Below are 12,377 nucleotides of genomic sequence, written 5' to 3' on the forward strand. Positions count from 1 at the left end.
TTTACCTTCTTCCTTCCACTCTACATTGAAAAATTTCACCTTTGCTGGCTAGTTGTACAACTTGTGCTGACCTGTGATTCCGATTCTTGATGTTGAAGAACAGGAAGGCCCCGGCCATGAGCATGCCCAGTATGGTGATGGTGGACAGGATGCTGTAGAGCGGCACGTTGATGTGGCGCCTCTGCAGACGCACAAACGTCCGATCCTTCGGTGGCTCTACACCTACAAGAAAGAAGGTTTGTGATACAAGGAAAAGAGTTATTTTATCATACTAAAGCATAAAATAAAACTGTCTTAACTTCAGTTCTTCCAATGAATAGTGATGCTGCAGTAGCACCGGTTATTTTTAGAGATAATTTCCTGGTCCCCCAGTTTCCACTAGTTAAGTGTCTCTATGATAATGGCTCTTAGGATGCTGCACTTTCTTTTCCCCTTTTTTTTGCTGTATTTTTCTATCTCCAGTATGCCAATCGATCGTAATAGCATTATCTTACATATTTCCACTTACTGTGGTCAGCGATGTGGAAACAAGCTTTTTAGAAGCTACAGTCTTAGACTTTCTGTATGTGGAGAAAGGCTCAGAAAATGGCTTTGAGCATCGCACAAATTACAAAGTATGTCAACACAGGGAAACATGGGAGGGGTTGAAGAAAAATGTACTGGTAAATAATTTAGCTGTGAGAGAACAGTTTAGGGAGGTGAGTTCCTTCACTGAGTGGTGGTGTTGTCTGAGTGGGTCTGTATATTTATGTTAGTTGGAAGGAGTTTGGGTTCAAGAGCATAAGTGAGCATAAAAGGAGCTGCTAAGTTTTTAGTCTTTACTGAAACATCCTGGTTAAAAAAAAATTGGAATAATCAACAGATTTTCTTTAGTGAGTTTTAGATTCCTCACACAGCCACATACCTTGGAACCTGATGGAGTTGTTGATGAGGTCCAGCACATCAGCAATTGCATTGTATTCACCGACTTTCACTTCCTGTCCCTCTGTTGAAACAGAAAAAAAGCACAGATATGTAGGCATCAACATAAATATATGTAAATAAACTCTCCAAGCATCATATAAAAATGCATACAGTTAAACCCAGTTTTGAAAGCTTGCAGCTCTATCTGACACTGACACTGCAGGTTCACAATGACAGTATGCTAATGTTCAGCAAGTAATTTTACTCATGTTAACAGTCTTAGTTTAGCTTGACAATGTGCTAAGGCTTTCTATTTAGCACTGTAAAATTTACAGCTGAGACTGATAAGAGAACTAATAATTGCTCAGGAAACCAAAACATTACATGGCCCAATGATGGTGCAAAAGTAAAGGAGACATTCACTCAAATGCAAAGACCACGAACGGAAAATGAATGTCTGTGTTAAATACATCTGCGTTCCATCTAGAAGTAGTAGAGACATTTCACTAGAAACCCTTAATTTCATTCTCACTGTTTTGGTCTAATAAAAGTCACCTGGAGGTCAAAGTCACTGAGGCTCTGTGGGAATCTTTTCATTATTTTTTGTTTCGTTCCAATACATCAAGTAGATGTTCAGATATCACAGCAATTCATCCATGACCTTCTGACTAACTCAGCAGGCAAACTGGCATCACCATCCCTCCAGACATATTGTTAGTATGACATTAATTGGTTAGATCAATTAATGTGTAATCATTCAGGTAGTCATGTTAAAATCCATCAGAACTGTGTTTTGGTGAGTTTTACTTTTGTTTGATGTTTGACCTTTACTGTGCCAAATGATTTATTCTTCAGTTCCGGAAACTTGGCACCAACGTGAAATGCCACTTTTTTGGGCAGTTATTGTGGAGCATTAGTTAAAGTCACTGTAATTTCAATGGTCAGCAGAACATAAAAACTGCATGCCTTTGCTGCTGCAGACACACTTTTCAATTCAGCATTCTTTGAGAGTCATGTCTCCGTGTCTTTGATTTATTGTGCCTGAAAGAAGAAGCAGTAGTGTGGAAGGCCTGCTTCAACAGACAACTTCAGTGAAGTCTGATATGGAAACTTGAATCTTGCTTTTTACATACACTGAGAATCCAGTAGCTAAAGTTAGCTGAATGCAGTGACACATATCAGTTTTCATTCATCTACAGAGGTAGGACGACATTTCATTTTTTAAATCGGACTCATTTATGAACAAAAAAAGAGACAAATTATTAGTGCAAGTAGGATATTTTATAGATCTTTGCAGACGTCTGAATGGGTTCTTTAATTATAAGAAGCACCATGCTGGGTTTATAAAATGTTGGACCAAGTGTTTCACATTTGGAGAAAATGAGATAGAGGAACAAATAAAATTCACACATTAATCTGACATAGTGAATAACCCAGCTTTAAGCTCTATCGCTACACACAGTAATACAACCTCAAAGAGAGCTTTGAGCCCCAAGATTTTCCAAGGGCCATTAGTGATTTAACAAAATATCCATAACACTAAATTTTAAGACACTCAGCATGATTACCTACATTTAAAATTCTCAAACGGCAGCTTTCATTTTCACCCTAAAATGGCCAGAAAGTGATCTTATTGTTTTATATAGTTTTAATTCCTTGTGTATTATACGTCAGTGAAACCAGGAGTTTAACGGAAAGCAGATACTGTAGAATCCAGTCAGCAAACAAAGAAATAAAAACCTGACAAATGCAGCAAAAAGCATACTTCAAAGGGTAGTTACGTCTATCTCTTACTTATTTTAGAGCAAACAATAATTATATATTTTTTTATTACACTATCAGGTTGCTGTAGTGTTTTCTGATTACATTCAGGGGATAGCAAACTGCAGTAACCCCACCCCATAAACACCATCAGCCTCTCCGGAGCTGTGCTCAAACAAAGCTATTTCAGAGTTTACAGTTTTTTCTTTTAGAAGCAACGATGAGTCTCTCAGGTGTAATACAGGAGGAAGCGTAACCTTGTCAGACAGACCTGGGTACTCACTCATAAAGATTACTCAGATTACACATGGGGGACAGAGAGAGGGGACAGATTATCCAGATCTTTTTTTTTCTTTGTAAGTACTACAAACAACCCGCAATTTCTCGTGCTGCAGATGTCAAATCTCTCTGATCCTCGCTGCTATCACTCTTTTGCAGGCCCACTGAACTCTTCCGCAGCAATGCCCTTGAATGGAAAATGACAAACATCACCTACTGCAGCATCACAGGGCTCTTTTTTCTCTCTAAATGACCTCAAGTGACCTGAAGTTTTCCCATCAACCCATCAGCGATTGTTGAAAATGACTATTTGACAATTTTACAGTGCAGTAAATGTGCTTAGGCAATAAGATTTGCATTTCTCAACCCTCTCACAGTGACTCAGGGCCACTGACTAATTTCTCTTGACTGCGTCCTAAACAGCAGAAGGGACTATATATCAGCATTCCTCCTTTCAAAGGCTGCAATGCTATCACAGCATTCTGTCCCCAGAGGAATACGGATGGCTGCAGCAGGATGTTAAATTCAACCTGTCGCTCAGTCTGTGGCCTGACATTTAATTGTCTTTTGTTTGATTAGTCAACATAACACAATTGAAAAGTCAGTGAAAATGTCATTAAAATGTAGAAGTTCGATAATAATAAAAATGAAAATGAATATCAAAATTATTAACACCTGCATAGTTAATATTCTTTCATTTTTATGCTTTTTTCCCCATTACAGCCATATCATTACCGTCCATCTCCTGAGTATAATTGTTCTAATTACCTTGGAGTATGTTAGAATAACAAATTGTTACAATTTAACTTTGAAGAAATCCATAAGAAAGCACTTAAACTTAAACAGTCATCCAGCATTCAGTGTTACAGGTGTTCAAGGTGTCTCAAAAGCTGACGAGGACTCTTTTTATTACACAAAAAAGGCAATGGTTTAAAGTGGGACTACCAAGACACTTCAAGTTCCAGGAGACACCAGCTGGCAAAATCAGTTCAAATTCAGGGAGCAGGTTTTCATGGATGTGAAAGAAAGAAAAATTCTAGATGTTAGAAAACAAGAGATGAGTAGAAACTGAATCACTAAAGATTTGCAGGAGAACCTGCTGAAGGCGGTCTGTACAGACACTCCATTCATGACCAACAGTGCTCAAAAGAAAAACAAATAGCTTGTGTACTTGTGGTGTGAGATCTCTGGTATAAGAATGATATGGACCATAATAACAAGGGGATTATCTCTCCTAGGATTCTTTGAAATATGAGTTAAGAAGAATATAATTGCTTAAGAATAAGCAAGTTTATTATTTAGTGAGTTCATTTCTTAGTACAATACCAAGTATCAGTGCCAAAGATCAGTACCTAAATGTGCCTAAGAGTCCTCCCTTTAACTAGTAAATGCAGAAGCCCCGCCCACCTGAGGTTTAAACCTTCTGTTTGCAAAGAGCAGCCAATCTGAAGACAGCTGGTTTTAATGGAGAAGAGATAAAACAGCTTGTTTCAGACAATGAATGAACTGAGGGGTCGCACCTAGAAATAAATAAAGATTATTATGAACTGTGAATTATGTAAAGAAGTTCAACTAGAGTCCAAGCATCAATAACGAGCTGGCAATTAGCATTAAAGGTTTAAAGGCTGGACAAATTTAAAGCATTTTCGAGTCAGGGCCTCTCTGCTGGAATCTATTGCCTGAAGGTCCAAGATATAACTGGCATGATAACATGATTTTTTAAAAAGCCTTTCTGAAACTTACCCTTAAAAAATGTTCAGTTTAGCATTATGAAAAATACTTTTCCCCCCACTGATGCACCAGCATCATAATCACAGACGATCCTCATGCTGGTTTGAAAATTACAAAATGGAAATTGCCGGTACTCTTTTACTATAACTCTCTCTGCTGATTACCAAGGATCAGACCGCTTTTTATGAACACAGTCTGACCCATTTTTGTAGCAGTGTTTGTAAATGTAATCAAGGTTGTTTGGGCTTGTTTTTGTGTGAGCTTCACTTTAGACTGCCTTTAATCATGTTAACTGTATTTTTGTCATGTCTGATCTGTTAAATTCAAACAGAAAAAAATAGAAAATTCCTGATTCCTTCAAAACACTGGTGATACAGTAGTCTTAAGAGCTATTTTAGTTGAAAGTTATGCTAAAACACTATTACCTGGAGGTACGCTGACAGTAGCAGGTTGTTCTTATTCTAAATTCCCGCAAGACATGATGGAAAAGCAAGAAATTCAGAAATCCAAATGCATCCCCTTACACTGATATGATATGGTGGCTCTGTTGTGGGGGACATTTTCTGGTTTTGTTTAAATCCATTTGTCGCCAATTCAATACAAAGTTTTTCCAAGTGATCACTTTTATCCTGTAACGAAACATTTCTATCCTGGTTCGCTGTAAGGATGAATGTTTTGATCCAAAGCGCTGGAGAGGTCACTAAAAAGTGGGGTAAGAATGAATAAATGATGTGAATCATACTCTATGACCTCGCAGTCAGATCGAGATTTAAACACATGTGGGAGACTTTGGAGCAACATGTTAGACTTCACTTTTCAAACCACCAAATGAGGGAATATGTTTTGAAGAACAGTCCCTCTAGTATAGTGCAGAAAACTTACACACACATATATATATATATATATATGTGTGACATTTTCTACAGAAAAAGAAAATAATGGTTCCTTATCTACCATGCATGTAAGTGTGTTGATTCAAAATCTGTACTCAGAAGTACAGCAACTGAGATCAAGACCTCTAGTAGAGAGGGATCTCTTATTCCCATGAGAGAGTGGGAATAAAAGCCGTCGAGGCCCCTGACTAAGAAAGCCTGACAGGGGAAAATGGAGGATCAGAGGAGAAAACAGATGATAGGGTCATGTTGGGGATTGCTCCCTTTTGAAATATTCAAGCTGGGGCTGTCCCTGCATGCCTGGTGTGACAAAAGGGTAACACAGTTACGAACCCTGACAAGTGAGGAAGAGGTGATTGGTGAAGGTTAAGAGGGGTGGAGGAAATACAGTATCATAAGACCAAGAGAAGATAGTGAGAGATGCGAATATAAGGAAATGACTTGATGGAGGAAAGCGGGAGAGACACGGAAAACAAGGTGAGGAACAAGGGTGATAGATAAACACAGAAGGGGTTAGGAATTCTGCATATCAGAAATTTTGAATATGCATAGAAATATGTTGCCAGTCCTGTATTTTTAATGTTGCTATTTGTCATTGTGGTTTGGGGTTTTACTGTACTGCTATGTTATTTAAACTCTTGCTTATATTTTCTAACAAATTGATATGTTCTTACAAACTTATAATTAATCCATTAATAATACAAAGCAGGGGGCACAGATTTGTGGAGGCAGCTATGTCGGCCCACCATCTTGAATACGGTGACCAAGATAGACACCAGTGTTTCACCTAATCACGTTTTATGCATGTGGCTATAAACCAACCCCATACACACCAAAGTAGAGGACAAGGGACTTGTAAGCCAAACTCAAATTTTAATCCACCACCGCACCTTCAGATACAAGATATGAAGGATCATACCTACATTTATCTTCACCAAAGAAGCAAAAATGCAAATGAAAGAGACAAAAAAAGTTTCTCTTTTGGATGACAAAAGCATAATCACAGGCATATTACTATAATTCATTTTACCAGCCTTACTGGTACCATTAGAAAGGTTCCTTTTTGTGACCGAAAACAGATTTCACTTCCTAACAATCCAATTCATAACTACCGTTTTCATAAGAGAAAGTTACAGTTTATAACTCAGAAAACTTTGATCCTTAAATATTTTGTTTGTCGGCGGTCACCGCAGCGAGGATTACTCTCTTGAATTATGGAGCAGTAAGCAAACTGAACTGACTGCGATCTGCAATCTACTGACATTTAGTGGTGAGATTTTACACACTGTACCTTTAAAAGAAAGAAGACAAAAATTATACTGCGTGTACTTTTTTTTTAGTAATGAGTTCACCTTGCTTCTTCACTCTCCCACCCACCAACACACACACACACACACACACACACACACACACACACACACACACACACACACACACACACACACACACTTTTTACATTGTAATTACACATTACTGTTAGGGGTATGGACTGTATTACAGAGGATCCTAATATTACTGGGAATCTGCTGTACAAGGAGGGTAAACACTCTCCTCATAAAAATGCAGCATCAATTGTTTCTCAACTCCAAATTCAGATAAATTACATCGTAAATGTTGGGGAAATTAGTTCATAAGTCACAGGCTGTATTATCATATACCACCACTGCTTTTTCAAGGGATATTTTTAACACTATTCGAGTTTTTTTCCAAGTAAGCTGTGATGCCCCAAATGGTTAGACGAATCTTCTGTTCATTTAAAAACACTTTCTTTGTGTTAGTTTTATTAGATGTATTTATTTAATCCTTATTTATAATTGTTTGATGATTTAAGTGAATTTTGCTGTGCTAAGTGAATTTATAGGTGTATAAAAGGCTGACTCCTAGTTACTATGATTTTGAATCAGTTTGATTCCTTGCATGCAGCTCCCAAAGCAGTGTGGTCAATATCACAAAAACTGCTTTGTTACTTTCAGACCCAATTAAACCCAGGTATAGGGCACTTGCACATAACACTTTCCTGCAGTTTTTCCTATAACATACTAGAGATGGACCGATCCGATATTACGTATCAGTATCAGTCCGATACTGATGTAAATTACTGGATCGGATATCGGAGAGAAATAAAAAAAATGTAATCCGATCCATTAAATATCAAAAAAGCACCTCACAAAACTTGCGACACGGCGTAACTCGCCTCATAACCGTAGCACGTTGGAGCAGTGTGCTCACGTGATAGAGCGGTTGTGTGTATTTGTAGCCTCGCTACCAAACCAGCATTTCATCTCCGAGAAAGTTATCCCAGAGAGAAGTAAAGCAAGTGTGTAAGTTCATCTCTGAATGTTTGTAAAGCATTCCAGCGTTAAGCTTAACAACCGATACATGGAGCGACTGCCTCTCTCTCTCCCTCCCTCTCCTGCTGCTACTGATCAATGATCAGCTGATCGGCTTTTCTGTCGCGAGTCCGTCTCTCTTCTTTGTTTTTGGCCCACGTTGCACCAGAAAGAGGAAACCAGCGGCTGAACAACAGCAGCACGTTTAAGCTTGATAAGCTGTTGTTAGAATTTATTTAATATTACTTTCTACACCAGGATCTTTTTCTATGTAGCTGACAGCTGGTAACTGTGCAGGGGCGGATCTAGAAAAGTTTAGCCAGGGGGGCCGATAAGGCATGAACGGGGAAAATGGGGCACAAAGACATACTTTTCTTTCTTATTCTCATTTAAAATGTCTAGCTTTTAATAAATAATTACCTGAATCTTACACCCAAAGTTTTAATCTGATGTAAAATGTATAGAAGTCCATTACTGTATATAGTAACTATTAAGTCTAATATATCCTAGTAAGCTATAGTACTTTTTCCTTTGGGAAGGTACCATCTGTGCAGTCTGCAATTCTGTTGAAGAAAGATGTTGAATCCATTTAATTATTCTTGAAAAATAATTTATTTCTGTGCATTTTTTTTCACACTGCATCAAATTAAAGTTGATTACGTCGATTAAGCTTCATGAGGTGGAGGGTGGGGGGTGGTTCCCTATTTTTTTTGCTGAGAGTTTGCAACCCTATTAGTTTGGTTGCTTAATATTTCTGCTAAGTACACTTTAAAATACCAGAATAGGGAGGATAGACTAGGTTTAAGTTTATTAGATTGATCAGTGTTGCTGAACTATGAAATATTTTGGGTGCAGTGTATTTTTTGCATACAGGTATAGCAGAATAGCTTTAGTGTTGTTGTTTATTTAAACTTTAGTATGAACTTATACAAAATGCAGCAAGATATTTAAAAAAAACCGTTTTATTGATTAAAAAACACACTATATCGGATTTATATCGGTATCGGCCGATATCCAAATTTATGATATCGGTATCGGACTTAAAAAAGTGGTATCGTACCATCTCTATTACATACTAACTATACACTTTTTTAGGACAGCTGTCTGCGCTCAATCACCAACAAAGGCACACAAACCAGAAAGTGCATTCATATACTGCCTTTTATATTTCTTCTGCTGTCAGGGATAGAAACACACACACACAAGGAGTGTGATGCAAACCGCCAGAGGGATCAAGCCCCTCTGCAGTCAGGAAGATAAGATGGTGAGGCAGAGAGGACTGAACAGCGCCATGCAGTGTGCTACATATAGTCTGGGAAGCCTGGGAGCTGGGGATCCCCTGCACCAAGATGCAATCTCTGGGTTATTCTCCCACTCAGCAGGCCCCATTGGCTCAAAACAACCTCAGGATGATGCCATATGAGGACAAAGACTACCGAGGCATGCTTCTCATATACATGTCCGTGCACAAATCCTATAATACCAGAGGAGTAAAGGCCATAGTTAAAGGTTTTGCAATTTATTGTTCATCTTATGTGTCTTATGTGACCACACAGATAGTCCTGTGGAAGCTTTCCACACCAGAAATACAAATGTTCTAAACAATTCATGCCCATTTTTGTGGAAAACAGTTCTTACAGCAAATTTTTCTCTCCAGAAAAATAATAGAAATATGTGAACAAAGCATCTAACTTCCAACGTGGAAATATTCTCAGCCTCTCTTTCTTCTGAATAGGTGTCTGCTGCAGCTATAGACAATGGTATGAACAATGGCAGCCTTTTAATTGGAACCAGATGGCTGTGATAATACAGCAAAACAACTTCAGTTCTTATTGAACAGAGATGTGAGTAATTCGCATTCAACAAATGATAGCAATATACTTCTAGAGTCTGGAGTCATGTTACGAATAAGTGTGGATGGCTACAGGAGGGTGTGACACAGGAAATGTAGTGAGCGTTAAATATAAATCAATTTGTTCTGTATTTTTCTCATATAACACATATTGTGTTGTGAAATTTTAAATGATTAAATACTTAATTGCTATGCTAGTAGCATTGAAATAAGGTTCTAAAAGTGTTTTCTTCTCTGTCACCAACACATCCATGCCTGTGGAGGGAATCGAGCGATGGAACCACAAAAGCAGCAAAAAGTGGGCCACTTGCACTTATTTAGTATTTATTTATTTATTGTCATTGTCAGAGAACAATGAAATTGCATTTGGGGCTTCCGTACAACCTGTATACCGAGCCACCCTCACTGCTTCACACCAAGAAGGCTACTTTTGTCAACATCCTGGTCAGCCTGGGCTCTTTTCTGTGTGGAGTTTGCAGGCTCTCGACCTGCTTGCATAAGTTTCCTCTAGTCGAAAAAATATACGTGCATTTCTAAATTGGCTGTATGAGTGGATGTGACAGTGTGTTTTTGTCTCTCGTTCTCCCTCTCTATGTGGCCCTGTGACAGGTCCCCTTTCCAAAGTGTACTCTTCCCTTTTGGCCTGTGTCAGCTATGATAGGCTCCACACACTCCAGGAGCCTAATTTATAGTAAAAAAACAAAACAAAAAAAGAGACAGGTGGTGATATCACACATACCTTGAAACTGGTTGAATTTTATTGTGCCCATTCTCTCTCCATTACGAAACATGACTTGGCCCTGGAAAAAAAAGGAAACACAAGAAGAAGAATATAACATCATTAATTTAACTCAAATCATTCCATAACCATTTTAAATTGTTAAAACATACTCCGCTGATGAAGATCTTGCAGCCTAAGGTATAAATTGAACTAAGCAGTAAAAAAAAGGGAAAAAAATAGAAGCTTACTTCAACTAAATTTATGCACAGTGCTTTCCTGATACTGGAGTGTTGACAGGAAAAGTCTCGGCTCCTGCACTCTGCATCTCATTTGATTAGAACTGGCCAAAATTGATCTGTTTATAGAAGTAAACAAAATTATCCTTCAGCCAATTCATTTACTAATATCTTTGGAACGAGATTGGGTCAGCACAGCAGAATGATTTAACTGTGTTTACTCACTTAGCAGTGGTGCAAATCTGAGCTCAGAGAGCAGTTTAAAAAACGATTCTTTAAGTGCATCTCATCTGTGGCTAAGAAAAAAAAAGCTGTTGTAGCTGTTCGTGACCGAAATGCATTTTTGTCAAGGTGTGCTTTTACTGGTCGAACAACCACCTGACAATAGCTAAAAATAACAATGGAAACTTTCTGATTTCATCTTCAAAGGAATAAAATAAGCAGTTTCAGGCCAGGGAGTGTCTGGCAAATTTAGACAGGATGGAGCAAAATTCAACTTTTGGCAGTATCATAAGACATATTCAAACCAACTGTGTCTTTGTGACTTCCACCTTATTTTCCCTTTTTTCTTCTTCTATATTCTTCTTCCCACTCCATCCTTTCTTTATCTCTGTCTCCCTCTTGATGCATCAACACTGTTCAATTAATTCAGCCCACCATCTGCTTACAGAGGTCCTTAATTACGCATTTAACTGGGTTTTATATTAGATAGATAGATAGATAGATAGATAGATAGATAGATAGATAGATAGATAGATAGATAGATAGATAGATAGATAGATAGATAGATAGATAGATAGATAGATAGATAGATAGATAGATAGATAGATTTAAAAAAGAGCTGAGGGGAATGTGGGGGACGGAAGCCTGAGCCAATTTTGCCTCAAAAAGATGGAAAGCTTTGAAGTAGCTGTGCAAGATCCCACCCCTCTGTTTGAATCCGAGTCTTTGTGTGGCATCTTTGATGTTTGCAGGAGTGTGTATGCACATCCATGCATGTCTATGTGTATGCACTTAAAATGATGCCACATCATGCCTATGTGCATGCATGTGCCCACCCGATAACGCATGCATGTCTGAGATACTCCTGGGACACCGTCTCCAGCGCTACTTTTACCTTGGCAATGTAAAACAGATCCTCTGCTAATTTTACACCACAGTGTCAATCTGACTTGTCAAGGCTAACAAGTTCCTTTTGTCACACACAGCACTTTTCTACAATATGCTACGCAATTATTTCTGAAGCCTAAGGAGGATCGTACAGCGTAATGCAGTTCAGCTCATTAGGCATTACACTGAGATAACTGTGGTGTGTAAACAGGGTCAGACAATGTGAGTTGAAAACAGGGGAACTTGACTTGAACCCATAATGACTCTAAGTGTATGCATCCAGGTTTCTAGAGTAGCTGCATGCTGCACATGCTCTCACTCAACATTAGCATAACCACCATAATTGCCCTTCATATCAGCAAAAGTGGAGCTATCACAAACCTCAGTGAAATGGTGTGTAGTTGTTTTTAACAGCCCCCAAGTTGTCGCCTCTAAAGTGTATGCAATGTCTCAAGAATATGCAGAGAATTCCAAATGTTTAGAGGAACAAAGTCTTTGATCATCTTAATTGGTAATACAGTAAATGTCTGCGCTATAAAGACTGCATTATGAACTTATTGT

General features: G+C 38.3%; 1 protein-coding gene across 1 annotated transcript in view; it reads right to left on the reverse strand.

The window, feature by feature from the left end:
* Positions 1-12,377, reverse strand: part of gabbr2 (gamma-aminobutyric acid (GABA) B receptor, 2) — a 200,176-nt gene that overhangs the window by 55,534 nt on the left and 132,265 nt on the right. Inside the window, exons 8-10 of the mRNA XM_082522355.1 lie at positions 10,489-10,549; positions 905-985; positions 72-222 (exon numbers count right to left, since the gene is read on the reverse strand). Coding sequence (XP_082378481.1) covers positions 72-222; positions 905-985; positions 10,489-10,549 — 293 coding nt within the window. The remainder of the gene's footprint in view (positions 1-71; positions 223-904; positions 986-10,488; positions 10,550-12,377) is intronic.

The sequence above is a fragment of the Aulonocara stuartgranti genome, assembly GCF_965226115.1.
Source record: "Aulonocara stuartgranti genome assembly, chromosome: 22".
Classification (NCBI taxonomy): domain Eukaryota; kingdom Metazoa; phylum Chordata; class Actinopteri; order Cichliformes; family Cichlidae; genus Aulonocara; species Aulonocara stuartgranti.